The following is a 27340-nucleotide window of genomic DNA, read 5'->3' as shown; positions in this document are numbered from 1 at the left end:
TTATTGTAATTTTTAAGTTTCAGTGTAAATTTTAAATTTTAAGGTAATTTCTGTTTCGTGGTAATTTTTAAGTTTTAAAGAAATGTTAAAGTTTCCGTTAATGTTTTATTTTTAAGACAATTAGAAGATTTCAAGTAATTATTCAAATTTTAAAATTATTTTCAATTTCAAGGGAATTCTCAGACAATAGGGTAAGTCTCAAGTTTTAAGGTGTTGAAGGTAAATTTCGAAATTTCACATTTATTTTACGTTTACTTTATTTTCATTAGTTTAGCGAAGATAATTATTGAATTTATTTAGTTTTTATTAAACTTTAGTGGAATATATACGGAATAATTTAATTTATACTAATTTTCTTTTAAGATAATCAAGTTTTACCTCATTTATTTGGCCAGTAAGACAAGAACGACAGTGTCCATATTACAGTTGTATACAGGGTGACAGTGACAACCCATTAACGACACTGTCTATCCTCTTTAAAGTACCTCATGGGGTGGCAGTGACAACCCATTAACGACACTGTCTATCCTCTTTAAAATACCTCATGGGGTACCTCATGGGGTGGCAGTGACAACCCATTAACGACACTGTCTATCCTCTTTAAAGTACCTCATGGGGTGGCAGTGACAACCCATTAACGACACTGTCTATCCTCTTTAAAGTACCTCATGGGGTGGCAGTGACAACCCATTAACGACACTGTCTATCCTCTTTAAAGTACCTCATGGGGTGGCAGTGACAACCCATTAACGAGTGGGCAGTGTAGACACTGCTGTACCTCTGTGAAGTGTCCCATCCCCCAGACGACGACATCCTCCTCCTGCTGTGGTTTAGAGACCACCTCACCACGCCCATCTACAGGTGAGTCTCCTTCACCTGGCTATCTGAATATGAGGCATGGAAAGAGAGAGAGAGAGAGAGAGAGAATAATTTTTCTAATAATCGTTTGAATTCTCTCTCTCTCTCTCAAGATTACACTTCATCCTTACTCAAAAAAAACCTCCCTTGCATTATTACCCTCCGTTGTTCTGTGGGATATAGATTACACATTAATCTCCGCTAGTGTACGGAGACTCGCTAAGGTGTCTCGTACCTGTGAGCTAAGGTGTTATAAATCATCAGACTTGGGTACGTCTTAAAGGTGTCCCGTGTTACCTCATTGTTTACACTTGAGGTGAATTATTATATTAGTGTTATTATTGGAATGTTGTTATTTTTTGGTTGTTATTTTTATTGGTATTATTTTTAGTAATGTTTTTTATTAATATTTTGATTGTTATTATTATTTTATCATCATCCTTACTATTATTACCAGTGTTACTAATGTTATTATTTTTATTTTTACTTTCTTTCTTAATTTACAAATACGTTCACAACAGCCCCAGGGAGACATCCTTTACATACCTCAGCCTACAAATGTCTTCATCCACCTCCTCAACACAGCTAAGTTTCCTTCCCTCTTATGTTTTGGTCTTTTTCAACATGATGGCGTTATTCCTTCACCAAGACTCATTTGTCAGATGACCCCGGGGCATTAATTCTCTGAGTACGATGTTTTAACCCTTTGAGGAGGATGTTTTAACCTTTTGAGCACGATGTTTTAACCCTTTGATGAGGATGTTTTAACCTTTTGAGCACGATGTTTTAACCCTTTGAGGAGGATGTTTTAACCGTTTGATGAGGATGTTTTAACCTTTTGAGCACGATGTTTTAACCCTTTGATGAGGATGTTTTAACCTTTTGAGCACGATGTTTTAACCCTTTGATGAGGATGTTTTAACCGTTTGATGAGGATGTTTTAAACCTTTAAGGAGGATGTTTTAGCCCTTAAGAAGGGTGTTTTAAGATGTTTTAACCTTTGAGGAGGATTAATACCCTTAGAGGATTATGTACAAATTATTTGATAGCGATGGTTTAACCCTTTAAGTTATTAATTTGCCCTTTGAGAATGGTGGTTTGTTTTTTGAGAAAGATGGTTTAGATACTTTGACAATGTTTTAACCCTTTGATGAGGATGTTTTAACCTTTTGAGCACGATGTTTTAACCCTTTGAGGAGGATGTTTTAACCGTTTGAATGTTTTAACCTTTTGAGCACGATGTTTTAACCCTTTGATGAGGATGTTTTAACCTTTTGAGCACGATGTTTTAACCCTTTGATGAGGATGTTTTAACCGTTTGATGAGGATGTTTTAAACCTTTAAGGAGGATGGTTAATCCTTTGAGGAGGATTAATACCCTTAGAGGATTATGTACAAATTATTTGATAGCGATGGTTTAACCCTTTAAGTTATTAATTTGCCCTTTGAGAATGGTGGTTTGTTTTTTGAGAAAGATGGTTTAGATACTTAAGAACAATGTTTTAATAATTAGAAAGCGATGGTTTAATCCGTTGAGAATGGTGATTTAGGCCTTTGAAAACGATGGTTAATCCTTTCGTCGTTAAAGGGTTTATAACACACACACACACACACACACACACACACACACACACACACACACACACATTAAGACCATGTACTGTATATAGAATAACTATGTTCCTGTGACACAACTGATCACAACAGTATTGACAATTAATGTTGTGAATGGAAGAAATTTTCAGTTATCAAGTGAAAATAATTAATTAAATATATTTTATTACCAATTTATAACTTTATTTTAGTCGTTTTATGGGAGATGCTGGTGGTAAAAATGACGTTGTTGCTTCAAGGATGTAATTAATGACATCACCTGTGACATCACCTGCAGAATTTTACACAAGAGTCGCCTAAGTTTGCTGTAATAGTTGATGTTTGATATTTTACGGAGTGTTAAGATTTACTGTCCATATTAAAAAAAATTTATAAAAAGATTATCTAATTTTTTTAGATGATGGAGATTATTTTCTTAAAACCATTTATTTATGTTTTTATTGCTCTTCGTTGTAGTATATCTATCAGTTATTTTGTATATATTTCTCTCTCTTTCTCTCTCTCTCTCTCCAACATATAATAATAATCTCCATATCATTTTAACAAGTCTCACCAACTTTTACCCTCATGAATAAAAACTTTCTCTCGCTTTTAATTTTCTCTAAAAGCTTCAAACATTAAAACTTGAGCCTAGTGAAAGTACCTGAACTTTCCTCGACCTTAACAGTTCACGGTGTAAGAGTTCTTGCGTATATATATGTATATATATATATATATATATATATATATATATATATATATATATATATATATATATATATATATATATATATATATATATAAGAGATAGTAACATTATTCAACGGACAGACTTTTTTTAAACAACGATAACAATCTCTCTCAGTAAATAAAGCTATAAATAGTACCCTGTAGACACAGAAAAACCTTTGAATAAACCTTAGATTCTTAAAGAAGAATTATCCCATGGATCAGGTCCAATTAGAGAGGGAACGAGAATACAAGGGCATTGCACTTCAAAGCTCCGGCCTGAGGGACGCAAAGACAGAACTCACTTAATTTTTTGGGGAGTCTATCCTCACTTCTGTCCAGCAGGGGTCTCGGTTTCTTTGATGCACTGGGGAGCACTCGGTTTTAGCAAGGTTGGAAACTTTCCTCCGAGTCCATTACTTCTGAATCGTCTTTTTTTTTCTTTTTTTTTTCTTTTTCTTGTTTTAAGGCAATGAACATGATCCGGGATTGTAGCAAACATCTTTCTTTAGTTTGAGGATTAAAATATAAAATATCACAGATGAAGATTCCAGCTTCCCGGTACCTGGAATAACAAGGTCTTGCTACGTTACGTGCTGTGTCCTCCCTGATGACATACCGTAGTCTATGATTGTTTCATTGGTCATCACAGGGATGGCAGGACCTCAGTGTAAACAAACCCTCCGCACCGCTCTTGTTGCATCGACTTACTGTTTGCAATTGTTTGTATACCTGCACAGTCTGTTTACATGATTCACCAATGGGAGCTTGTTTGTCGATTTTTGGTAAATATCTATCTAGTCTGTCCCGTAGGATATTGCTGCGCCAGATTACCCAGTGATTGTGCTCTCTCTCTCTCTCTCTCTCTCTCTCTCCTGATAACTATAACCCCTTAAACCCCTGATAAAACAGATCATAGGTCACAGGTCAACACGGGGAAGCAAATTTCACAGGTTATAGGTTAACACACAGAGGCAAACATCACAGGTCACACGTCATTATAGAGGCAGAAATCACACGTCAACTCAGAAAATATTCAACACTACCGAAGCTAAAACTGGTAACCCGATATAGGTGGAACTTTACAGGTGGATTTAATATTTGCCACAAAATAATTATAAAAAAAACTTTATTAATGAAAAAAAATGGGTCAGTGTAACAGCAAACCTATGATCAAAATTCTACATTTGATTGAGTTCTGAATTCACAAATATTCTCAATGGCAATATTGTCTCAGAGTACAGGTATAGTCACAGAGTAATTTTGACATCATTTTGGGGGGATTGTATTTTTTAATGTTTGGGCTTAAATTTTATCTCTACGTTCTTACATTTTATTTATGGGGAATGTTTATTTTATGATGTTTTGAGAAATTAAGCCCAGAGAAACATTTTGTTTTTTCTTATGGTATATTAATCAAAGGCAGCTTCGGTTTTTTCCCCATTATAACTCAGCACTGTAAACCTCTATCCTCGAAGAGTTGAAGAGGACACTAGTGTTTCTGTCGTTGATTTGTGTTTTTGAGGTGTTTAATATATGGTTAGGTTAGGTTAGGTCAAGGCAGTCTAGGTTAGATTAAGTCAGATTGTTTTAGATTAGACTAGGTTCGTATAGTATAACTCAGATTATGTTAAGTCAGATTGGTTTAGGTTAGGTTAGGTTTAGGTCAGGTTCATACAGATTAGATTAGAACAGGTTAGATCAATCCAGGTCGGGTCAGGTTACATGAGGTACTGAAGAAGGTGTTATAAAGTAGGTTGGATATATTTCTTATGTTTTTACTACGGAAGGAAAATATTCATATAGATAAATACTAAAACCAGGTTACATCCCATCTGAACTAATATGTAAATATTGACACGTGTTTTAGGAGAGTTTAATTGTATAATTCACGCAATAATATTAATACTTTCTCCAACTTTTTTCGTAATTATTTTTTTCCGCTCAACTTTTTTCATAAATGGAATGCAATATCCAACTTAAGTTGTAATGGAAACAACGAAACATATATTTGGAGAGTTTGTTCACGTGACGCTAATGAAAAATATACTGATCTATATCATGTAATTATTGTGAAGTGAATTATTACGTACAATAACTGCAAAACTAAATGTAAAGCAAACGTGACGCTTCAGTTGTAATGTGACAAATGATATATATTTTATTTGTAAACTTTGTGTAGTTGGCAGGACCACAGAATGCAAATGAGATGTTGTATACCTATTGTGGAAATAGGTGTGGGAAGAGACCTCCTGTAGTATTGTCACTCACACACACACACACACACACACACACACACACACACACACACACACACACACACACACACACACAGGTACATGGTCCTCTTCAGCCTATCGTAGCCACAAACACACAATACGGTATGAAAAGGTCAAAATTAATACTTAGATCAAACAAAGCCAAATGTTACAGAGATAAGAATGAATATAGAAGCTTCAGAAAAACAATATATATCTCTCAAGATATGCTTCATCTTACACCAGGCACAAAGAGGCAACAATTCCTGAACTCCCAATTTGTATCACCTTCAAAAATATAAAAATATAATACCAATACCAACACCTGAACAAGGGTGTTTGTTTACATTACCTCGGCCAGGGATTTAAAAATGGCGGCGCACCATTTCTCTTGATGACATTTGTTCTTAGGTGTTATATTTTACAACCTATGTATGTATGTATGTATGTATGTGTGTGTGTGTGTGTGTGTGTGTGTGTGTGTGCGTGTGTGTGTGTGTGTGTGTGTGTGTGTGTCTGTGTGTGTGTGTGCGTGTGTGTGTGTGTGGCTAATTCACTTATTAAAGGGTTAAGGAACACATCGTAGGCTATAAGAGGGATGTGACCTATTTAAAGGGAATTCAGACTCTTCTAGACTCGACCAGACTTACCAGATTCGATCTGACTCAGTTTTTCTCTAGATTCGCCCATACACGGCTTATTTTGACTGGAATCGACCAGATGCAACCATATTCGACTAGAATTTACTCTAGATCAAAATCAACTAGGCCTTATTCGACCAGACATAACCTGACTCGAGCAGATTCGTCCATGTTCTAACAAATTCGACCAAACTTGGCAATCATTGACCAGACCTGACCAATATCGACCAAATTCAACCCAAATCAAGCAAAGCCATTCAAACTCATCTGGGAGCACCCATGTTCGCGAAAATACTGCCAAACTTCACTAAATTCTACCAGCCTTGCCCAAGTTCCACCAGACTCGACCAAATTACTGAAGCTGGTCTAATTAGTGAGGCGGAGAGATACGAATTCTCTAGGAAATGACGACCCAAAATTCGTCTCTCCTGGAGCAACTTGAGTTTTATTGGGTCCTTTTACCCCCGTGTGGTGTGGAAGGTGGAAAACATGGGACTCTCTCTCTCTCTCTCTCTCTCTCTCTGTGTACCTTAAACACCAATAATTTGAACAACATACGCAGACAGGTATTAATATCAACACTGTGTTGTGTTTTGACATAACAACACGGCGTCCCGTATCGAAATTCCCGAGGCGATGTCTCTTCCTTGACATTATTGACACTGGTGATATGCGTCTCTCTCTCTCTCTCTCTCACATAATATATTACGGTGAAAAAAAGCAAATTAAGGTATTATCTTCTTTCATATTTTTCTTGATTTGTTAAAAAATTGGTACGAAAATGAGGTAATTTCACGACGCAATGTAAATAGAGAAATAAGAGAGAGAAGAGAGGGAGAGAGAGAGAGAGAGGAGAGAAAGAGGGAAGGATGAGAAAGAGATAGAGAAGCGGGAGGAGAGAAGGAAGAAAGAGAGAAAGAAAGAAAAATAATACGATATAGAATACAAGAGACAGAGAAGGCGAAGGAAAAATATTTAGACAAGGGCGAGGAAAGAACGAGGATACAATGAGAAATAGGGAAAAATAGAAGAGAGACAGAGAAAAGGGAAATGTGTGTCAAATGAAAGAGAAAAGGAGAAATATAGAAGAGAGATAAAATGAGCGTCGAAGAAAAAGAGAGAAGAATAAAAGAATGGGGAAAAAAAGAGTTTTAATGAGTAAAACACACACACACACACACACACACACACACACACACACACACACACACACACACACGAGGCAATGAGCGTAACTTGGTCACTTTAGAACGTTGAAGGCCACGACGTCCAAGCCTTTGATGTATTATTGAGTTAGTGAATGTAGAGTGAGAGAGAGAGAGAGAGAGAGAGAGAGAAGGGGAAGATATTGAGAGAGAGGAATGAGAGAGGGAGAGAGAAGGGGGAGATAAAGAGAGAGAGAGTGACAGAGAGACAAAATAAAAGTAGCTAGATAGACAGGGAGACAGGAGAGAGAGAGAGAGAGAGAGAGAGAGAGAGAGAGAGAGAGAAGATAGGGAGAGAGGAATGAGAGAGGGAGAGAGAAGGCGGAGAGAGAGAGAGAGAGAGAGAGAGAGGAGAGAGACAAAGAAGCTAGGATAGACAGGAGACAGGAGAAAGAGATAGGGGAGTGAAAAGAGAGAGAGAGAGAGAGAGAGAGAGAGAGAGAGAGAGAGAGAGAGAGAGAGAGAGAGAGAGAGAGAGAGAGAGAGAGAGAGAGAGATTAAAGTTCAATTACCTGACTACAGGAAACGAAAAACATTTAATCACTCGCTTCAACTCTCAACCTAAAATGCAACGTCCACCAGTACTGTTTGTGTCAAGTTATTCAGTTTGTATTACTTTACACGAGAGCATATTAGTGTTATAAGTGTCCTCATTAATTATATTACAAATGACTTATCGTAGCAAAACAAGTTAGAGTACTGTGATTTGGTCTACAGCTTGTACCATTTTATTTCCATTTAATTTCCGCCTGTTTTGATTTAACTGATGGATGTTGTTTTTGCCGGGTGTTGTACCCAGATTGTGAGAATGGGAAGTGGAAATTTGAAAAAGAGGAATGGATAATTAAGAGGTGGATGACAGGAAGGAGAAGTGTAGACAAGCGAGGTGGAAGGATGGGGTGAAGGACAAGCTAGTAGTGAGGGAAGATGGAAGGAGGGGGAGGGGGGATATCCAGAAGGCAGCAGTGTGCGTGAATGAGTGGATACCATGACGCCGGGTGATATTGATGGGTGATGCTGGTTTGTGTGAAGCGACAGCGGTAAACCAGATAAAGTGAGGCTTTGTTTTGGAAGGGGAGCAGCATAGAAGAGAACATCTATCGCAGCTGTAAGAACACATCTATCGCAGCTGTAAGAACACATCTATCACAGCTGTAAGAACACATCTATCACAGCTGTAAGAACACATCTATCGCAGCTGTAAGAACACATCTATCGCAGCTGTAAGAACACATCTATCACAGCTGTAAGAACACATCTATCGCAGCTGTAAGAACACATCTATCACAGCTGTAAGAACACATCTATCGCAGCTGTAAGAACACATCTATCGCAGCTGTAAGAACACATCTATCGCAGCTGTAAGAACACATCTATCGCAGCTGTAAGAACACATCTATCGCAGCTGTAAGAACACATCTATCACAGTTATAAAAATTAATGAATAACAGCGATTGGGAGAAGCGTCCGTGTTAGCTTGACAATGGCATACGTTACTTAGGACACACATACGTACAGCCCAGCGAGATACTGTGACTCTGGCTCTTGGTTCGTTCCTTGGTTAACCCACGAGTTACCCATCATTATCACAGCAGCTGATTGCCTTCATACTACAGCTCTGAATGCACTTCTCTTCATGACTGTTGAGACGTTTTATACTGCTGAGCTACTGTTGTTGTTGTTGTTTTGTGTGTGTGTGTGTGTGTGTGTGTGTGTGTACTCTCTCATACACACACTCTTCTCAATTACATTCCTCACTACAGCATCCCCACTCACTCACCCACTTTCGTTCCAACCAATTTTCCGTGTGGATCTCCTCACGTCAAATTCCGGCTGCTCCACTTACCATTTTCTCCACCACCCTCCATCACTATCACCACTATCACCCTCCACCACCTTCTACGACCAACACCCTCCATCACCACCGCTATCATCGTCACCATCCTCCACGACCTCTATCACCCTCCACAACCACCACCACCACCATCATCACCACCATATTCCACCACCATAGTCCTTCACCACCACTATCACCCTCCACCACCACCATCATCGCCACCATTTTCCACCACCATCGCCCTTCACCACCGTTACCCATCACCACCACCACCACTATCCTCTACCACCATCACCACGTCATGCGCAAGGAAAAACAGGAAAAATGTTGAAAATTTATTGTTGTTTTTCCAAGACAAAGTGAGGGTCCCCGAGGCTTCGTTTTACATGGTGTCCAGGAAAAACAGGGAAAATGGTGCAAACTAAATATCACCTTTCATAGGACAAGAGTGAGACCTATTGTTAATCAGGACAAAGTGACATTCAATAATGCTATATCTACTTTCATTAAAATTACCTTGTTGGAAGCTCCTCAAAAATTAGGAAAATAGAGAGTGATATTCAACAATTTTACGATGACATGCACTAAATATTATATTGTTAGACTTGATTTTTTTTCTGCTTTGTTTATATCTCAAGAGTGAAAAATATTGTTAATATTATTGGAAAGAGAGACAGTCTGTAAAGGTACATCTATGTCCTTGGAGAGTCAAGGGAAATGAGGCATCTCGCTAATTTCCATTTTGTTTATTGGACACTATGATTTTTTTCCCATATTGCAAGTAAAACATTTCATAAAAGAGTCATTTTGTTTTCATTATTTCCTATCCTAAACAGGTTGAAAGAGAAGCAGGAAAATACAGGCAAAATTTTTTATTATTTTTTCCGAGGACAAATTCGTAACTTTAATAATATTTGCACGACGGAGTTGACAAGAAGGAAGTGAGAATTTATTATTATTATTTGTAGTAGTAGTAGTAGTAGTAATAGTAGTAGTAGTAGTAGTAGTAGTAGTAGTAGTAGTAGTAGTAGTAGTAGTAGTAGTGGACCAAGTCATGTAAGAGACGTGTAAAAGTTAAGCTAGAGTGAAGATTAATTAGAACTTAAAATAAGAAAAATTATTTGTTTTTGATGATGCGGCATTGAGCTCTCTAAACACCACTTACTCTCCTCCTCCAGTCTTCCCATCCTCACCCATAATTTCCAATTATTTATTTTTGTGATCCATTTATTGCTTCCCTCACCCTCTCTCCACACTCATCCCCACTCTTCCTCCTCCCTCCACTTCTTCCCCACATCCATCCGTTCCCTAACTTCCCTTCTCCCTCCTCTTCCTCTCCCCACTTCCCCTCTACATCTCCACCCACTCCCCACCCCACTTTTTTCCTTCTCCTCACACAACGCTCTCCACACCCACCTCCATTCCTTATTTTTCTTCCCATCTCCCCACCTCCTCCCTACACACCATCTCCCACCTCCCCCTTCCTTCTCCCCTACATCCACATACTCCCCACCTTCCTCCTCCCTGAGCTCACTCACTCGCCACCCTTCCACTTCCTACTCCCCCATCCAAACGTACCCATTCCCCAACCCTCCCTCCCTCCTCCTTCCCACACCTACCTACTCCCCATTCACACTTTCCCCTCCTCCCCACACCCGTCCTCTCGACCCTCTGGCAGCTGTCAAGAGATTCACAGGACAACATCAGTCATAACGAGTGACCAGCGATGTATCTCTCTCAATAAGGAGACCAAACTTAAGGCTCACTCTTGTCGTACAACTTTACACGTTAGTTATTATATTGATGTTTATGATCTTACGTCGACAGGGATGGCCTTTGTTGGCAGGAAAGTTAGTTGTTGGTAGGGAGGGAAGTTGTTGGCAAGGAAGGTAATTTTTTATGGCAGGGGGCAACTGTAGACAGGAAGGGTAATTGTTGGTAGCAGGGAGGTGTAGCTGTATGTGGCAGGGAGGTGTAGCTGTATGTGGCAGGGAGGTGTAGCTGTTGGTAGCAGGGAGGTGTAGCTGTTGGTAGCAGGGAGGTGTAGCTGTTGGTGTATGATGTAGCTTGCATGTGCAGGGAGGTAGCTATGTTGGCAGGGAGGTGAAATACAGCAGGAGGTAGCTTGTTGGCAGGGAGGTGTGAGGCCATGCAGAGGTGGTTGTTGGTAGGGAGGTGTTACACAGGATGGATAATGTTGGGTAGCAGGGAGGTGTAGCTGTTGGTACAGGAGGTGAATGTTGATAGTAGAGGTGTAGCTGTTATGTGAGTAGCTGTTGGTGGCAGGGAGGTGTAGCTGTTGGTAGCAGGGAGGTGTAGCTGTTGGTGGCAGGGAGGTGTAGCTGTTGGTGGCAGGGAGAGCAGCTGGTGGTGCCAAAAATAATAACTGCTAACTGTGGTGGCAGGCTGGACAACCGTTGGCCGAGTTGCAGGAAGAAGAGAGAGCCGTCTGACAACAGTAAATTAATGTAGGAGGATACCTGTATTATTGCTATCAGAGCCAGGGAGACAAAATCTGACTCTGACACCATTTCTGACACCATGAACTCTGTGTTACCAAGCTGGAGAATTCTGACACCATAATTCTTGTGTTGACAGGTTGGACGAGCGTTGTCAGAGATCCGACACCATTAACCTTGTGTTGGCAGGTTTAATAAGCGATGATAGGAATAAAAATCAAGCCTGACACCACTAACTCTTTGTTTACAGATTAGACGAATGGTGGTAGAAATAAACAGTCCTTCTGACAACCTTAATCTTATGTTGGCAGGTTGGACGAGCGGTGGCTGGGTCGTGGGAAGGAGAGGCATTGGTCAGAAGAGCAGCAGCTGGGCAGGAGGGCGGTACTGCAGCTGACCTCGTCCCCAGCGGTGCTTCAGGTGTCCTCCCTCACCAGGGCTGACCAGGGCCTCTACACCTGCCGAGTTGACTTCATGTACCACCCTACCAAGACTACCAGAGTCAACCTCACTGTTGTTGGTGAGTTGACTCTCTCTCTCTCTCTCTCTCTCTCTCTCGCACACACACATACACACACACACCTCAATGTTAATACAGAAAAGTGAAAGTTGTCGTCTTCAGGGGGGAAAAACGCAGCTTCAACGACCTGTATCTTACTTTGGTGGGAAAACTTTCACTCTTAGAAAGCGTTGAAGAAAGTGTGGCGAGGTGCTTTCATTCCCAGAGTTTGAGAGCTGGAGAGCGAGAGACAGGGAGAGAGAGAGAGAGAGAGAGGGGGGGAGAGAGAGAAGTTTGTGTGTGCTTTTTATAAAAATTCATCTATCTATTTAATTATCTCTCTCTCTCTCTTCATAGAGAGACTGATGTTGATTGGTTGTATTCAGTATAAGAGTGATGCTGCTACTAATAGGCTTCAATTTAATAAGATTTGCAAGGTTTTCATTGGTTGAAGAATATTAATTGATATTCAACGTGTGTGTGTGTGTTCGTGTGCGTGTGCGTGTGTGTGTGGGGCCAGACTCTTGAGACTAGCAGAAATCAGTTTTTCTCCCTCGCGTGTTGGAAGTGAACTCCAACAGCAGCTACACGCGTTCATTTCCTCTTGCAAGACAAACAATTCTCTCCCTCACCTCTCCTCAATCCCCCCCACCTCCCCCTCCTCACCCTCCTCCCACGCACACAAAACAAGAAGGAAATTCAAGAACACATTTTCAAGTTTGTTTATTTGTTTATTTCATTGTTTGTTTGTATGTTTGTTTGTTCTTATCACTTTGTTATGAATCTCACCAAAGTTATTTATGAAAAGTCTTACGTAATGTCTTATATATTTTCTCTCGTTTTTAGTGAATAATTTCCTTCGTGTCATTTATACCAATTATAACCGTAAGTTTTTGTTTGTGTTTTTTTTTACTTATCTTCAAATTCTAACTCAATATGTACGTCTGAATATGTCTTGTTAACTTTTTTATATGGATAATTGTAGTTTAGTTTAGTTATTGGTGATTTATATTACAGGATTTCAACCCCAGTTATGTTGTTTTCTTCTGTTCTAGCACATTGGTATTCAGTCTCTCTCAGTAATCACTACTACCACCACTAACATCCACTCCTAAGCCCCTCACCACTATCATTACTACCACCACCACCACCATTACCAGCATCACCAGCACTACCACTATCACCAGTTCCATCACTATGTTCACTACCACCACCATCATCATTACCATTTACCCCCCCACTCACACCACCTCCACCACTATCATCAGTACTACCACCATCTCTATCACCACCACTACTAACCACAACTACCCCTCCCCCTACAGTACCCCCGAAGCGCGTGAGTGTGGTGATGGGAGGACACAAGACCGCCCCCCGCAGCAGGTCGAGCAGTGTGGTGGGTCCTTACCTGGAGGGCGACACACCCAAGCTCACCTGTGTTGCTTATGGAGGTACGTAGACACTGACAGACACACGAAGACACCAGCGGGGAGTGAGAGACAGTCACAGGTAGAAGTTAACAAGGAGTGGAAGCTAAGTTTAATTTAACAACTTTATTGACAAGATTAAAGTACAGTTTTGTTGTCGTTATACACAGTTACCCGGACAGAGGTTCATACACAGGAGGAGATAATCAAAATGGTCACACTCATTAGCATCATGTTAGTAGTTACGTAACTGTTGGTATAATAGACCTGGAGGTGTGAATCATCTGAGTCACATTTCATATAATGTTGAAGAGTTTGTTTTAAAGGTTTATCACAAAGTTTACATGCTGGGTGTTCCTGTATGGGTTCAGCATCACTGTCAGATGTGCCTGCATCCTAGCCTGATCCTAACTACGACTACATCACATTTTCCCTATTCAAAATTGTGAAGTGTAGATTGTGAAGTGTAGGGTACCCCTACGGGGAATCACGACTGTAGGCAATAACACTGTTGGTGTAGTGCATATTCTAGATCGCTCAAACCATGGGCCTTGCTCCAGGACTGCCAACATATGAAAAGGGGCAATGTTTTCAACTATTTTTATGCTTAAATTCTACATAAGAAGAACTAAATGTCATCCTAACATATCACTAAAATCTTTAAAGTCACCAGGTAATGCTTCAGAAGAGGTGTGCGGGATAGCGAGCACATTAGGAAACTTTTCAACAGATGAAAACTTCTTCCTTTTCTCAAAAACGTCTCAAAAATTGTGGAGGAATCAATATTTACAAATCCTAATATAACCCAAAAAAAGATTCTAAGGAACCAAACCTAATGATCCTCATATATCACAATACATGACTTTTTCAGCCTAACTTAATATCCCGGCTACGTAGCCTCCAGTCTGCCCAGCCGGGAATTTCCGGCTAAGTAGCCATTTCCATTTCAATTAACTGGTGCAGACTATCCATCCTTGGGTGAATAAGATCAATTTTGGTTAATCATTCTGGAATTATGGAAGCTGACAACCTCAACACATTGCCCGGTATACGAGAATAATGCTAACCCATTTCGACTTGTATCCAAAACTTGCAAGGTACAGTACTTTTAGAGTTTTAGAATATCACACCTCAATTTTCTTTATGGTTGTCAGTAGTTAGGTTAGGTATCATAAGAGAAAAGTGGATAGCTAGATAGATAGATAGATAGATAGATAGATAGATAGATAGATAGATAGATAGAGAAGTGAATAAGAATTAGGTATCAGCTAATTGATATTGTGGTAATAATTTTGTTTTCTGCATTTTACGTCTCACACCTCATTTATCACTCCCTCAATCCATCAACCTCTCACTCAGTTTCGTCTAAGTGCCGCCGTGTTCTATCTATCAACTTCCTTCACCGCCCTCCCTTATTAATTTTCTCTGGTGCATTTTTCTACGTGGGAGTCGGGAAGAGTATTGACAGCTTTACTTAAGGTATACTAAGGGTTTTTATTATTATTATTATTATTATCCTCCCATGTACAGTATGTATTGTATTGTACGTCGTTCTGTCCGTGTGTTTGTGTGTGTGTGTGTAATAATAAATAATATTAATAATAATAATAATTAACGGTTTATTGAAAGAGCATGGCAGCCGGAAGGCTGAAAATATACAGTTACATAATTGGGAAATGGGTCTCTTGATTTACAAATAATATACAAGTAACATAAGTGATACAAATATGATATATAATAACTAGGTGGGGAGAAGCTCAAACTACAGGGCATTTCAACATAGTGACAGTGCAAAAAGTAAGATTGACTGGGAGTGAATACACTGGTTGATTACAAGTTATTGATAATTTTTGCAATGGTTGGGACTGGGCTGTTCTTATAGCGATCAGTTTGTGCTCTTATGGGTTGGATGCGGTTGTGGTCTGGAACAGCAATTCTCTGGCGAGGGATCTCAGGTGGTAGTAGGAGCCGGTGTCGAGGATGGTGCAGAAGCTTCTCACCAAATTTGCAGATGAGGTCGTGGTGATGGTCAGTGAGAGCCGAGAGGGTTAGTGTGTTGAGCGCTTCTTGATATGTGGAGTAGGAAGGGGAGAGAATAATCTTGCATGCCCTCTTTTGCACTTTTTCTAGGTGTTTATGTTGTGTGGGGAGGAAGACCAGGTAAGGGAGGCATAGGTGAGCGTGTGTGTGTGTGTGTGTGTGTGTGTGTGTGTGTGTGTGTGTGTGTGTGTGTGTGAACCGATTTCAATGAAACTTTTTGACATTGGAGTCGAAACTTAACTTACAATTATATGGAATAAATTTGGACAGGACAGGTCAAGAGTCAGAAGTCAATTTCGACGTTCTACGCAAACTGGGGTCACGTCAGGTCGGTTTATGCATGGTTCTGGCTAAAGCTATCTCTACTCCTCTACTTACGTAACTGTCTTTGTTTTCATCTGACTACAGGAAACCCGCGTCCTTCGGTGGTCTGGTTCGAAGGCAAATACCTCCTTGACAGCTTCATGGAGTCGGAGGTTTCGGAAAACTCAATAAAAACTTTAGATGAATTGGAGGCGACAACACTCGGTCCGGGGCCCCTGACACTACAACCAGCCTACGGAGGAGATCCTTTTAATATGCTCACTCTTGGGCCCCCGACACCAAGACCTGCCTTTGAAGGGAACCTCTATAATACGCTCATGCCGGGGCGCCCGACGCCAAAGCCAGCCTTTGGAGGGGAGCCGTACAATACGCTCACTCTAGGACCTCTCAGTCGCAGCCACTTAAACCTGCAACTTACGTGTGAAGCTTCAAATAATAATATTACCAAGCCCACCACCCTCATGGTCATCGTGGAAATGAATTCAGAGTCTCATAATCTTCATACTTCACCCTTACCGTCCATGCATCTCCAGTTGTTGTCAAGAACATAGTTGTTAATTTAGTGTGAAGGTGACCTAATTTACTGTATTTCGGGTTTATTGAAAATTTAATTTACAATTTATTTCTTAAAGATTTTAAACGCATTAAAATGTTATATGTTTACTTATATTTATTCTATAGTAATACTAATTAAGCAAAAGGTTCTCTTACTACTATCAAACCATTCCCACTCAATCTCTACCTCCCCCGTCGTTACTCCCTCTTCCCCCTTACCTCCCATAGTGCCCCCCTTGAGTGTGGAAATCCTCCCCCCGGAATCAAAATCTCCCCTAATGGCGGGTTTGCAGTACAAGGTGGAGTGTGTGGTGGTGGGGGCTCAACCTCCTCCCAGAGTGTCTTGGTGGGGAGGATATGAAAGACTACTCCAAACTACCAAGGCCTCCGTCGACGCTAAAGAGGTGAGGAAAAGAGAAAATGAAAGAGAGAAAGGATATAGGAAAAGAGAGAGAGCGAGATTGAGAGAGAGAAATGATATAGGAAAAGAGAGAGAGAAAGATTGAAAGAGAGAGAGGGAGAGACAAAAAGACGGAAAACAGATATTGAAACGGTCGAGAGAGAAAGAGTGAGGAAAATGGAGACTGAGTGAGAGAGAGAAAGAGTGAGATAAAGATATTGAGTGAGAGATAAAGATTGAGATCAACATATTGCATGAGAGGGATTGAGTGAAAGAGAAAGAGACATTGAGATAGAGAGACATTCATTCAAGATAAAGATATTAAGTGAGAGAGAGAGATTCTTCCCTGTTTCGTGGGATCCAGGCTAGAATCTCCACTTTCGGTTTTTGAGATTGTATCCATTTGTGTCTCATCTTATCTCTTAATATTTATCTCCACAGTCTCTGTCTCTCTACACTCATATCAGTAGTGATGGCCATCATCCATCACACACCTTCCTCACCCTTCACACAGCCTTTCTCACCCGTCGCACACCTTTCTCACCCGTCATATTTGTCCCGGCAGAATTCGGCGCACGGGAACGTGACTACCAACAGGCTAATCTTTACCCCACGACCTGAGGACAATGGTTCGAGCCTCCGGTGCATAGCTGAGAGCCGAGACCCTCCCGTCACCCTAGAGGACTCCTGGCCCCTCTCCGTTCACTGTATGTATTCGCTTCAAAAAGTATCTCTATGATTATATGTGAGACAATATGACACAACAGACGAAGGATTTTGACAACCCTACCGAGACAACAGGCGCCACGGTGTTCATTTTGAAATTCATCGGGCCCCTAGGTAAAGGTTTTTTTTTGAGAGAGAGAGAAACACCCCGTACACTGTGTATACCTCTCATCGTGGGCTATGTGTTCCCTTCACCATACTCTGTGTGTACCCACCGTGAACTGTGTGTTTTGCGCTAGTTCACTGTGCGTACCCTCAGTCCACCTTCCCTCCTTCCTTTTTCTCCCTCCCTCACCTCCTCACAACACACCGTCCCTCCCTTTCTACCTTACCTTCTCTCGTCAAAACCCTCCCTCCAACCTACCCTCCCTTACCTCCTCACCTCCCTCCCCATCCACCACATCCCACACCTCCTCACATCCTCCATCCTCCTCTTCCCACTTCACACTGGCCTGGTCATCCCTCCCTCACCTCCCTCACCTCCCTCACCTATATTATCACATTATTGCACGCAGGTTCAGCGGATCGTGTAATTCCAGTTGCATATATCTTGTCCCCGAGTCTAGCCCTGTGTCTTAATGAGGCCTGCTTGATTAAATGTGTGTGAGAGGGAGAGAGAGGGAAAGTGGCGGAGTGGCAGAGTGTGAGAGAGAGGGACACTGGGAGAGAGTGGGGGGGGAAGTAGAGAGTGGGAGAGAAGGTGGAGAGAGTATGAGTTCGAATGGTTGAGTGGGGGAGAGAAGGAGAATGGGAGGAGAAAGGGAGAGGATGGGGGAAAGTGGAGGAGGAAAGGGAACATTGGAGAGGGAAAGAGAAAGAGAGTGGGAGAGGAAGGGGTGAGAGAAAGGTAAGTGGAAGAAGGAGAGGGGGGTGGGAGATAGAGAGTGAGTGAGAGAGATAATCGGAGAAATGGGAGTGGGCAGCGGAGAAAGACAGGGAGACAATGAGAGAGAGAGAGAGAGAGAGAGAGAGAGAGAGCCAGACAGACATATTGAATACTGAATATACACAGGTGAATTAATTAACCTTCCCATGGTATATACCTGAGCTTAATTCCTTAACCTGATTGTCGAATTATTCTCGTTAGTCACACCTACAAATTGGCTAACTACACAACAGCCCTCACCGTAACAAACCACCGTAGGGAAATAAATAATTACGTCTAAACAAGGTTGATCAAGAATTAAACATCCATCAGTGTAGTCAGGAGAGGCCGCTATTATTATTGATTATACTCCTCGTTTGTATTATTTCCCCATTGCCACTCAGTTATTGGATTATTTACGATTTTAAGTATTATATTACTAATAAAGAGACTATTAACATATGCTCTTTATACTTTGTTATAAACGATATTGCAATTACAGATTTATTCACTTATATAGATATAGGCCTGAATAATAAGGGAAGGTATGCCTATATAATTGTGTAGATATGTTGTAATAGATAAGAATATTGTATAGTTCAGATCTACAAGTGAATTTATGCTCCAGAATCAGAGAACTTATGGTAATACAGACGTCAATCCCAACATGCCCTAGTACTACCTGGCCCCAGTACTACCTGTCCATAGTACTACCTGGTCCCAGTACTACCTGGTCCCAGTACTACCTGACCCCAGTACTACCTGGTCCCAGTACTACCTGGCCCCAGTGCTACCTGGTCCCAGTACTACCTGGTCCCAGTACTACCTGGTCCCAGTACTACCTGGCCCCAGTGCTACCTGGTCCCAGTACTACCTGGCCCCAGTGCTACCTGGTCCCAGTACTACCTGGCCCCAGTACTACCTGGTCCCAGTACTACCTGACCCCAGTACTACCTGGTCCCAGTACTACCTGGTCCCAGTACTACCTGGTCCCAGTACTACCTGGTCCCAGTACTACCTGGTCCCAGTACTACCTGGCCCCAGTGCTACCTGGTCCCAGTACTACCTGGCCATTAGGGTGTGTCATACGGAGGCGATTTTTTTTTTTTTTGAGTTTGAAAAATCGGCCCATGGTATTAATGATGTAGTTCTATGTGCAGAATCATGTGATATCTTCAGATTTGAAAAGTTTTTATTTTTTTGCTAGGTACCTAATCCTGAAATCTTAAGAAAATTCAGTATTCTACCCCTTACCAACACCACTAAATAGCTTATTTAAAGTAAAGTAAAATGTATCAGGTTAATTTATTAGGATGAAAATGATCCAGAATAGTGAAACGAATGATCTTGACACATTTATTAAATTTAATATTCCTTTAGAAAACAAAATCATCAAATACAAAAACCGGTTTTACTACTACGACCCGGTGTTGCTGCACACCATAGAGAACATGTCTTTCTTGCTTCTGTTTCTACTCATCACCTCCCTGCTGACCACCTGAGCTCGGATGTAGCCTTCCCTCCTCTCCTGGCTGTACACGTGACTGCTGGCCTCACTCACTTGCTGTACACAACGCTCTATACTCTGGGTGTGCGAGGGCCAGGCAGGGACATGCATGGGGTTGTCCAGGAAAGCTCTGACTTGAACATTGGTGAGGCTGCAGGTAAGAGGGGGCTCACTGCCAGCCTGGATGTTATCCAGATCTATGAGATCAGTGAGGGTCTTGGCACCTAGATTGACTTCAGTCTCACATTCTAGGGTTTGTGAGACTGGACCTATCTGCAGGTAAGCAAGTCTATCAGGCATGACCCCAGTTTTGATGGCACTGCAAATCATGTAACCATAGTACTGGTAAGTACTCAGGTCGTCAATGACAGTATGTGCAAGCTCAACGAGTGGAGGGCCAACTGTGATTTTTTCAAAGCTCGGATTTATTTCTAACTCAGTGGCAGAGTCCAGCATCTTGCCAAGAGGACCAGACCATCTGTTGTTTGAAAGAGTCTTGCCATCCAGCTCCTGGATCAGATGTCTGAGTGGCAACTCGTTGGTGTGGAGGTCACAAACAATCCAGACCAGCTTCCTCCCAATCTTCCGCTCTATCCACTGTATGACCCCCCCTTGCCACCCTGTGTTCGTGTTGGTGCTGTCCCCTCCAATGGCCTGCAGGGTCTGGTCTACGTTCCTCTCTCTGAGCCAGTTCACAATGTTATCTGCCACTATCTCAGCTGGTTTCCTGATGTCATCTTTCTCTGGAGTGAAATGCCACAAATACTTCCCTCCTGGTTCACTGCAGCAGGAGTAGTGTTCCTCCTTCACCATGGCAGGGAACAACTTGTCAGAATCTCCAACTTTCATGAACACTTTAGTGTCATCCCTTCTCCCATCAAAGAACAAACAATTGATTCCATTTTCTCTTATCCCCTTATCAAACTCCTCTTCTAGGTTACTGACAAGTTTCTCCTGAGCTCTCCTTACTTTGTTATGATCTATCACCAGGTGAACATCATCAGGTGTTATCAAACCACCGTCAACCCAGGCAGCTGTTGTTATCTCTGCAGTTTCTCTGAGACCAGTGTGGTGTCGCATGCTGGCCAGAGCTATGCTCGGGATATCTTTCCTATTTCGAATCTTATGCCTGGAAGGTTTAGGATCATTATTTTCTCGGTTAGGGACAAAGTCACCATTCTCCTGGTCAGCACTGGGATCAGCCATGGGGAAGTCATTAAACTCTGAATCAGCTTGACTTCAATCATCGGCCTTTTTTACCTCACCCTGGGCCTTCTCAAGTCTCTTTTCCTCGGCAACTCTTCTCCTCTTCTGTCTCTGTGGCAGCCTCCTGTCTCTTGGCCTCCGGAATATCTTGGCTAGAAATCATGAGAGCCTGGCACGCCAGCTCTTCAGCGGACAAATGCTGCCTGATCACAGGAATCTGTGCTCCACGCTTGCAAAATACAGGAGATGGGCCCGGATTTACAGTCACGATCGCATCCAAACTGTATAGAGAACAATTACATTCTGTGCATTAGTCACAACTGGTCCAGTTGCTTTGGCAAAAGGTCCTAACTGCAAGTTTTTCCTCCCAAGAGAGAGAGATATCTCTTGCCTTTTCCCAACTGGCTAGCAGTCTCTCACTAATCTTCTGACTTGTTATGACTGGAGGCTTGAACTGAGCGTTAGCCAGAGTGTACTGTGCCAAGACAGCTTTGGTCATATCACTGGCAACGTCTTTGTTTGTGTAAGTTCTTTGGTTCTTTTCACTGATTTGCCTGATTAAAACACCATATCTCAAAGCATCTCTCAATGTAGGCAACTCCGACTTCAGGAGCTCTCTCCCAGACCCAAGATAGTGACTGAGATGGCTGGATTTTGGTTCCGTCCTGACACAAGCAGCCATCGCAACATATCAACTTATAAATGCATCAGAATTCGAAACAGAAAATATTGTTATTGGTTGTTAAAGAACGAAGTCAGAAAGCAATGTTCACTATTTAATTGTAATGCACTAATGCAGCTGTACGTTAGATTTTCGATAAATTTCACGCTAAAATTTACCTAGCAAAAGGTTGCAAAATATTGAAACTGAAATTATTTTCTGTTAATATACACTAACATCTACCAAAAAAGTGATGGGCCATTAGTTTTAGCTGATCTTCCCTCCTATGACACACCCTACTGGCCATAGTACTACCTGGTCCCAGTACTACATGGCCCCAGAACTGCCTGGCCCCAATACTACCTGGTCCCAGTACTACCTGGTCCCAGTGCTACCTGGTCCCAGTACTAACTGGTCCCAGTACTCCCTGGTCTGCTACCTGGTCCCAGTACTAACTGGTCCCAGTACTACATGGTCCCAGTACTACCTAGTCCCAGTGCTACCTGGTCCCAGTACTAACTGGTCCCAGTGCTACCTGGTCCCAGTTCTAACTGGTCCCAGTACTACAAGGTCCCAGTACTACCTGGTCTCAGTACTACCTGGTCCCAGTGCTACCTTTCAAACACTCACCTTCCACCTCTCACCTATTCCTTTCTCCCCTGTCCCTTTCTGGTCCCTTTCCCTCTTTCCTTTCCCGTACCCCCCTCTCACACACACTCTCACACTCTCCCTGCTCTCACACACACTCTCACACTCTCCCCGCTCTCACACACACTCTCACACTCCCCCCGCTCTCACACAGACGTGCCGACAGCGAGGTGCAGCTACGGAGCGTCACTGGACTCCACCAACATCAAGGAGGGAGACGACGTGTACTTTGAGTGTTATATTGAAGCAAACCCACCTGTGACGCGGGTCTCTTGGCGGCACAACGTGAGTATCTCTCTCTCTCTCTGGTACGATTCTGTCCCTAAACTTCCTCTCTTAAGTGACTCTAAGTGAACGTAACTAATTCAGGTATACTCTCAGTATTATTCAGATGCTATTTGTGAGCGTCATTTTTACGTTTCACTCTAAGTCAATACATATATATATATATACAGTTGTGTACAAAAAGAATTCGGCATGGAGATTGATAAAGGTGGTGGATGGGAGGGTAAGGGTAGGTAGAGACTTGGCAAGGTCGCATAGAAGTGGCGATTAAGTCTGCGATTTTATTTTCCTTCGTAGTCTTTTTGTCCACACCTGTGCATTCTTACACCTCCACTTACGAGAAATATCCACCTTACGAACCTTTGTGAATCTGGATGTATACACGTTGCTATAGTCTTGCATGCTGTATATCGCCTTCAGCACGATATAACACAAAAGGAAAATATCTGTTGAGGTGGATATTTTGTAAAAATCGTCATTTAAAGTTACTCTGGTTTTGTATATAGACAGTGTAGGTATACAATGGTAAACAGTGAGTGGCTTCAACCAAGGATACCGCAAGGAAACTGCTAGGGGTCATTCATCGCCATGTTGCAACCCCTTTATCTCTCTGTAGTATACTGTGAGGTGTTTTAAGGTGCTCTCACACATCTGTGATAAAAGATAGCTAAAATATTATGAAGCTTTGAAAATCCAAACTCCCCACTGCCTTCAGTGTGACAGAAAACGTGACTCCTAACAGGGCACACTGTCACTTGTAAAACGTGCCACGTCCTCACTCTGCCTAGGGCTGGGAGTGGACAACGTCTGTTCCCAGTTATGAGAGTCTTTTCTCCTGACTTGACAAGGGGTTACAGATATGGAGGCTGATCGTGCTGACAAGTTATGATGTTATAGGAGATGAATAGCATGTTACTCTACAGTGTAATGATCAAGATGTCAAAGAAAGGCGAGTCAAGTTAGTATATACCAAGATATCGTTGTAGACTTTCAAATCGTATGAAGTTTGCTACATTAATGCAAAAGACTAATCTAAGGACATTCTGTAACCTGATTGCGTTTGTGAAGTTTGTAATAATGTTTTAAGATAAATAACGAGATACGTAGTTCATACCAACATATATGATGAATTACTCTATTATAATCACGTTCTTATAATGCAAATGTATGAATTGTAAATTGTAAAATTCTGAGCCAAGTAAGTTTATTGGTCTTTCTGTCGTGGTAAATATTTCCTCGAGAGATTTGTATACAGTACAGTACATGGAAGTCGACTTGCTTTACTTTTACTTTTATCCTCTTCGCCACTGATCGGCTCGTTAGCCACTTAGGCGGTCGGTCACGTCTCTGTTCGACTTGATATTTGAACTGTTTATAATTTAACTAAACTTGCCGTATGAGCCTTTAAGAATCCACTACCGAGTGAAACTTTCTAAAGCCGCAACTTCCTGATTTAGATATTGTGTTTATATACCTCAGACTGAACAAGAAAACTTTTCATTGCTCATCAGGCAACACGAACCAACCAAACTAAACAAATGAGAACTATTGCATGTGGATAGCTAGGACAGGTTAAGTTTCGATTAGTTCATTAAAAAAAACACAATGACAAATAAAGCTTTAACAGTTCTTGTTATTGGTGACTAACTAACACTGGTCTACTTGTGTTGGTCTGCACTGAGGTAAAAAGCGCATGGTCTAGTCAGACAGGTTGTTGCGTCGTGTTACAAAAATACTCGGACAAAAATACAGGGAGATAATATATGTCTTGTCTCGCCTTGTCTGGGATACGTGACTTTACGCCACTTGGTTGACGCTGTGGGTTGTCACGCAGGAGCTCTCTGAGTGGCCGGTAAGTCAAGCTCTCTGACTGGCCTGTAAGTCTAGCTCTTTGAGTGATCATTAAGTCATGCTCAGTCTAAGTGGCCAGTAAGTCAACCTTTCTGTATGTCTCACCTCAAAATACAGCCGTAGGAAGATATACAGTATACTGTACCTGTACTGTATATACGAATATTGTATATAGCAAGAGAAAGGCTGTATCTCTTACCTGTAACCTCTAAATACAACCAAAGAAAGATAATGATCATTTTCTTCTTGGAGTAAGTGACTTATATACTCTATGCTGGTATACATGGGGCGACTCTTGTTATGGACGGTGTTACTGTAACTTGTGTGTTCTTCATCTAATGTTCGACTGTATTCTCCCGTGTTTTTGTGTTCTTCTTACCGTGTTTTAGTGCTTTTTTCTATCTCGTGTTCATGTATGTTCTCCTGTGTTTTGTTTTGTTCATGTATGTTCTCTTGTGTTTTGTTGTGTTCTAATGTGTTCCCCACCCTCTGAGTCTGTCCTCCCGTGTTCTGTTTTGTTCTTCCATGTTCTGTTCTAACGTGTTCTACCTTGTTCCAATGTGTTCTCCTGTGTTCATCCTTATTCTACCGTGTTCTCCCCAGATCGCTCCTGTTCTACTGTGTTCTCCCAAAATCTCCCCTGTTCTACCGTGTTCTCTATTGTTCTCACCTGCAGGACGTGGCGCTGGTGCACAACGTGTCAGCTGGGGTGATCGTCAGTAACCAGAGCTTGGTGCTACAGCAGGTGGTGAGAGCACAGGCGGGTCGCTACTCCTGCCTCGCTCACAACCCCGTCGGTGATGGCGCCTCTAACTCTTTGAGACTCGACGTGAAGTGTGAGTACCTGAGAGAGAGAGAGATGAAATGTGTGTTAGGACTGAATATCTAAGGTAGAGATAGACAGCCAGACAGACAGACAAAAACAGAGCCAGATAGTGTTCGGTGTGAATATCTGAGGTAGAGACTTAATTTAATCTCTGCCGACCGACTATCTATGAATTAAACGTCAGGTTATGTTACTGAGAGAGACAATGTTGATTGCATGATTGAGTGTGTGTGGTCCATGTGTAGGATGTGGACTTGGATCTGTTGAGTGCGTGGCTGAGTGTCTGCATGTTGGTTCTCGGCGTTTAGATGACCTCTGTACGTCTAACAACTTTACACATCTCCCTATCCGTAGAGAATCTCTGTAAACAAAATACCTCACGTATTTTTTTTTTATCTTTACTCGGTCAGATGATTCCTGTAAACAAATCACTTCTACATAAAATGAACAATTTACACAATTTAGCAGTTTTTCTGCAACAAAGAAAAGCATTGTAAACGCAACGTGTCATACGTCATGTTCCATTGTTGTTGTCACTTTCAGGATGAGTGAACGGTTTATGTAACATTGCACCCTGTTTCACCCCCAAATGGACGCAGGTGACAGCCCTTGCAATAAACACATAATTAATACACAGTATTGCCCTGTATTTTGCTTAACTGGGAACCCTGTGTATGAAGTGAGCTTATGTTTCATAGAAACCTTATAAACACATCCTTCTTCTGTGTCGCCTCCAGACGCCCCTGTGTGCTCGCCAGGGCAGGTCACCACCTACGCCGTGGGTCGCTACGAGGACGCCGAGGTGACCTGCTCCGTGGAGGCCAACCCCTTGCAGGAGTCCTTCCAGTGGACGTTCAACAACACGGCGGACACCATTGACGTGCCACAGGGGCGGTTCAGTTCGTCCAGCAGCCACAGTGTCATCACCTACACGCCCATGACCGCCCTGGACTACGGCACACTGCTCTGCTGGGCAGCTAATGAGATAGGATCACAGCGGGAACCTTGTGTGTTCCATATTGTACCCGCAGGTGAGGCGTAATTATAAAACTACAGGTAACTACACTTAAACAGTGAGTACTGTATCCTTCTTTGTAAGGGGGACAAGCTTGGTGTTTCCTTTTTCCTTCTATATCATCAAATAACTGTCATATTATTTCTTTGACAAATAAGATGGTTATTTTACACGCTCAGATAGGACTGGACCCTTAGGTCTTATTTTTATAAGTAGCAAAATAGATCTTCAATTCTTGGTTACAACATTAAACAATCATTATATTATTTCGTTGTCAATACAAATGGTTATTTGACACACTTGACAATATCCCAAATTAACATATCTATAACATCATGTTATTTCGGAACGAACAACATGGCACTTTTACTAGAACTCAGTTGGTAGTACATATGAATGGTGTACTCACAACCCACATAACAAACGTTATAACTGGTAATATCAATATTTATGGGTTCACTACTCAACATGGGATAACTATATTTCTGCTAGTTATCCCCAATCAGGTACAACAATAATAGGTAGGACTCAGTTGGTAGTACATATGAATGATGTACTCACAACACACATAACAAATGTTATTATTGGCAATATCAATATTTATGGGTTTACTATTCAACATGGTATAACTAGATTTCTGCTAGTTATCCCCAATCAGGTACAACAATAATACTTTGGCCCATGTAACTGTAAGGGGATGCACCAGGGTGTCACGCTGGTATCACCACAACAAACAAAGAGCACTGTTAGGTCGGTTGCAGTCCGACGCACGGCAAGGGAGTTCATCCCACGGGCTCGTGCAATTTAATCGTGCATAATTAATGACATCCTGCAAGACAGCCAGCTAGTATGTAGCTACCGGTCCCCCGGTGACTGCCGGGTATTCAGCTAACACCCACTCTGTGCCTGAGATAGTGGTGGAGCA

At 41.8% G+C, this 27340-nt stretch overlaps 1 protein-coding gene across 1 annotated transcript; it reads left to right on the top strand.

Annotated features, from left to right (window-relative positions):
* Nucleotides 1-777: 777 nt before the first annotated feature.
* Nucleotides 778-27139, top strand: LOC121872090 (nephrin-like). Its single transcript, XM_042374781.1, has 9 exons — nucleotides 778-861; nucleotides 11892-12100; nucleotides 13405-13530; nucleotides 15955-16353; nucleotides 16654-16829; nucleotides 17391-17532; nucleotides 22593-22723; nucleotides 25251-25410; nucleotides 26138-27139. Exons 2-9 carry the CDS (start codon nucleotides 12055-12057, stop codon nucleotides 26440-26442), a joined length of 1485 nt encoding a protein of 494 aa, XP_042230715.1. The 5' UTR covers nucleotides 778-861; nucleotides 11892-12054; the 3' UTR covers nucleotides 26443-27139.
* The last annotated feature ends 201 nt before the right edge of the window (nucleotides 27140-27340 follow it).

Source organism: Homarus americanus, unplaced genomic scaffold, assembly GCF_018991925.1.
Source record: "Homarus americanus isolate GMGI-L3 unplaced genomic scaffold, GMGI_Hamer_2.0 scaffold51476, whole genome shotgun sequence".
Taxonomy (NCBI): domain Eukaryota; kingdom Metazoa; phylum Arthropoda; class Malacostraca; order Decapoda; family Nephropidae; genus Homarus; species Homarus americanus.
Note: the sequence above shows the minus strand (reverse complement) of the source record. Positions and strands in the feature narration are given on the sequence as shown.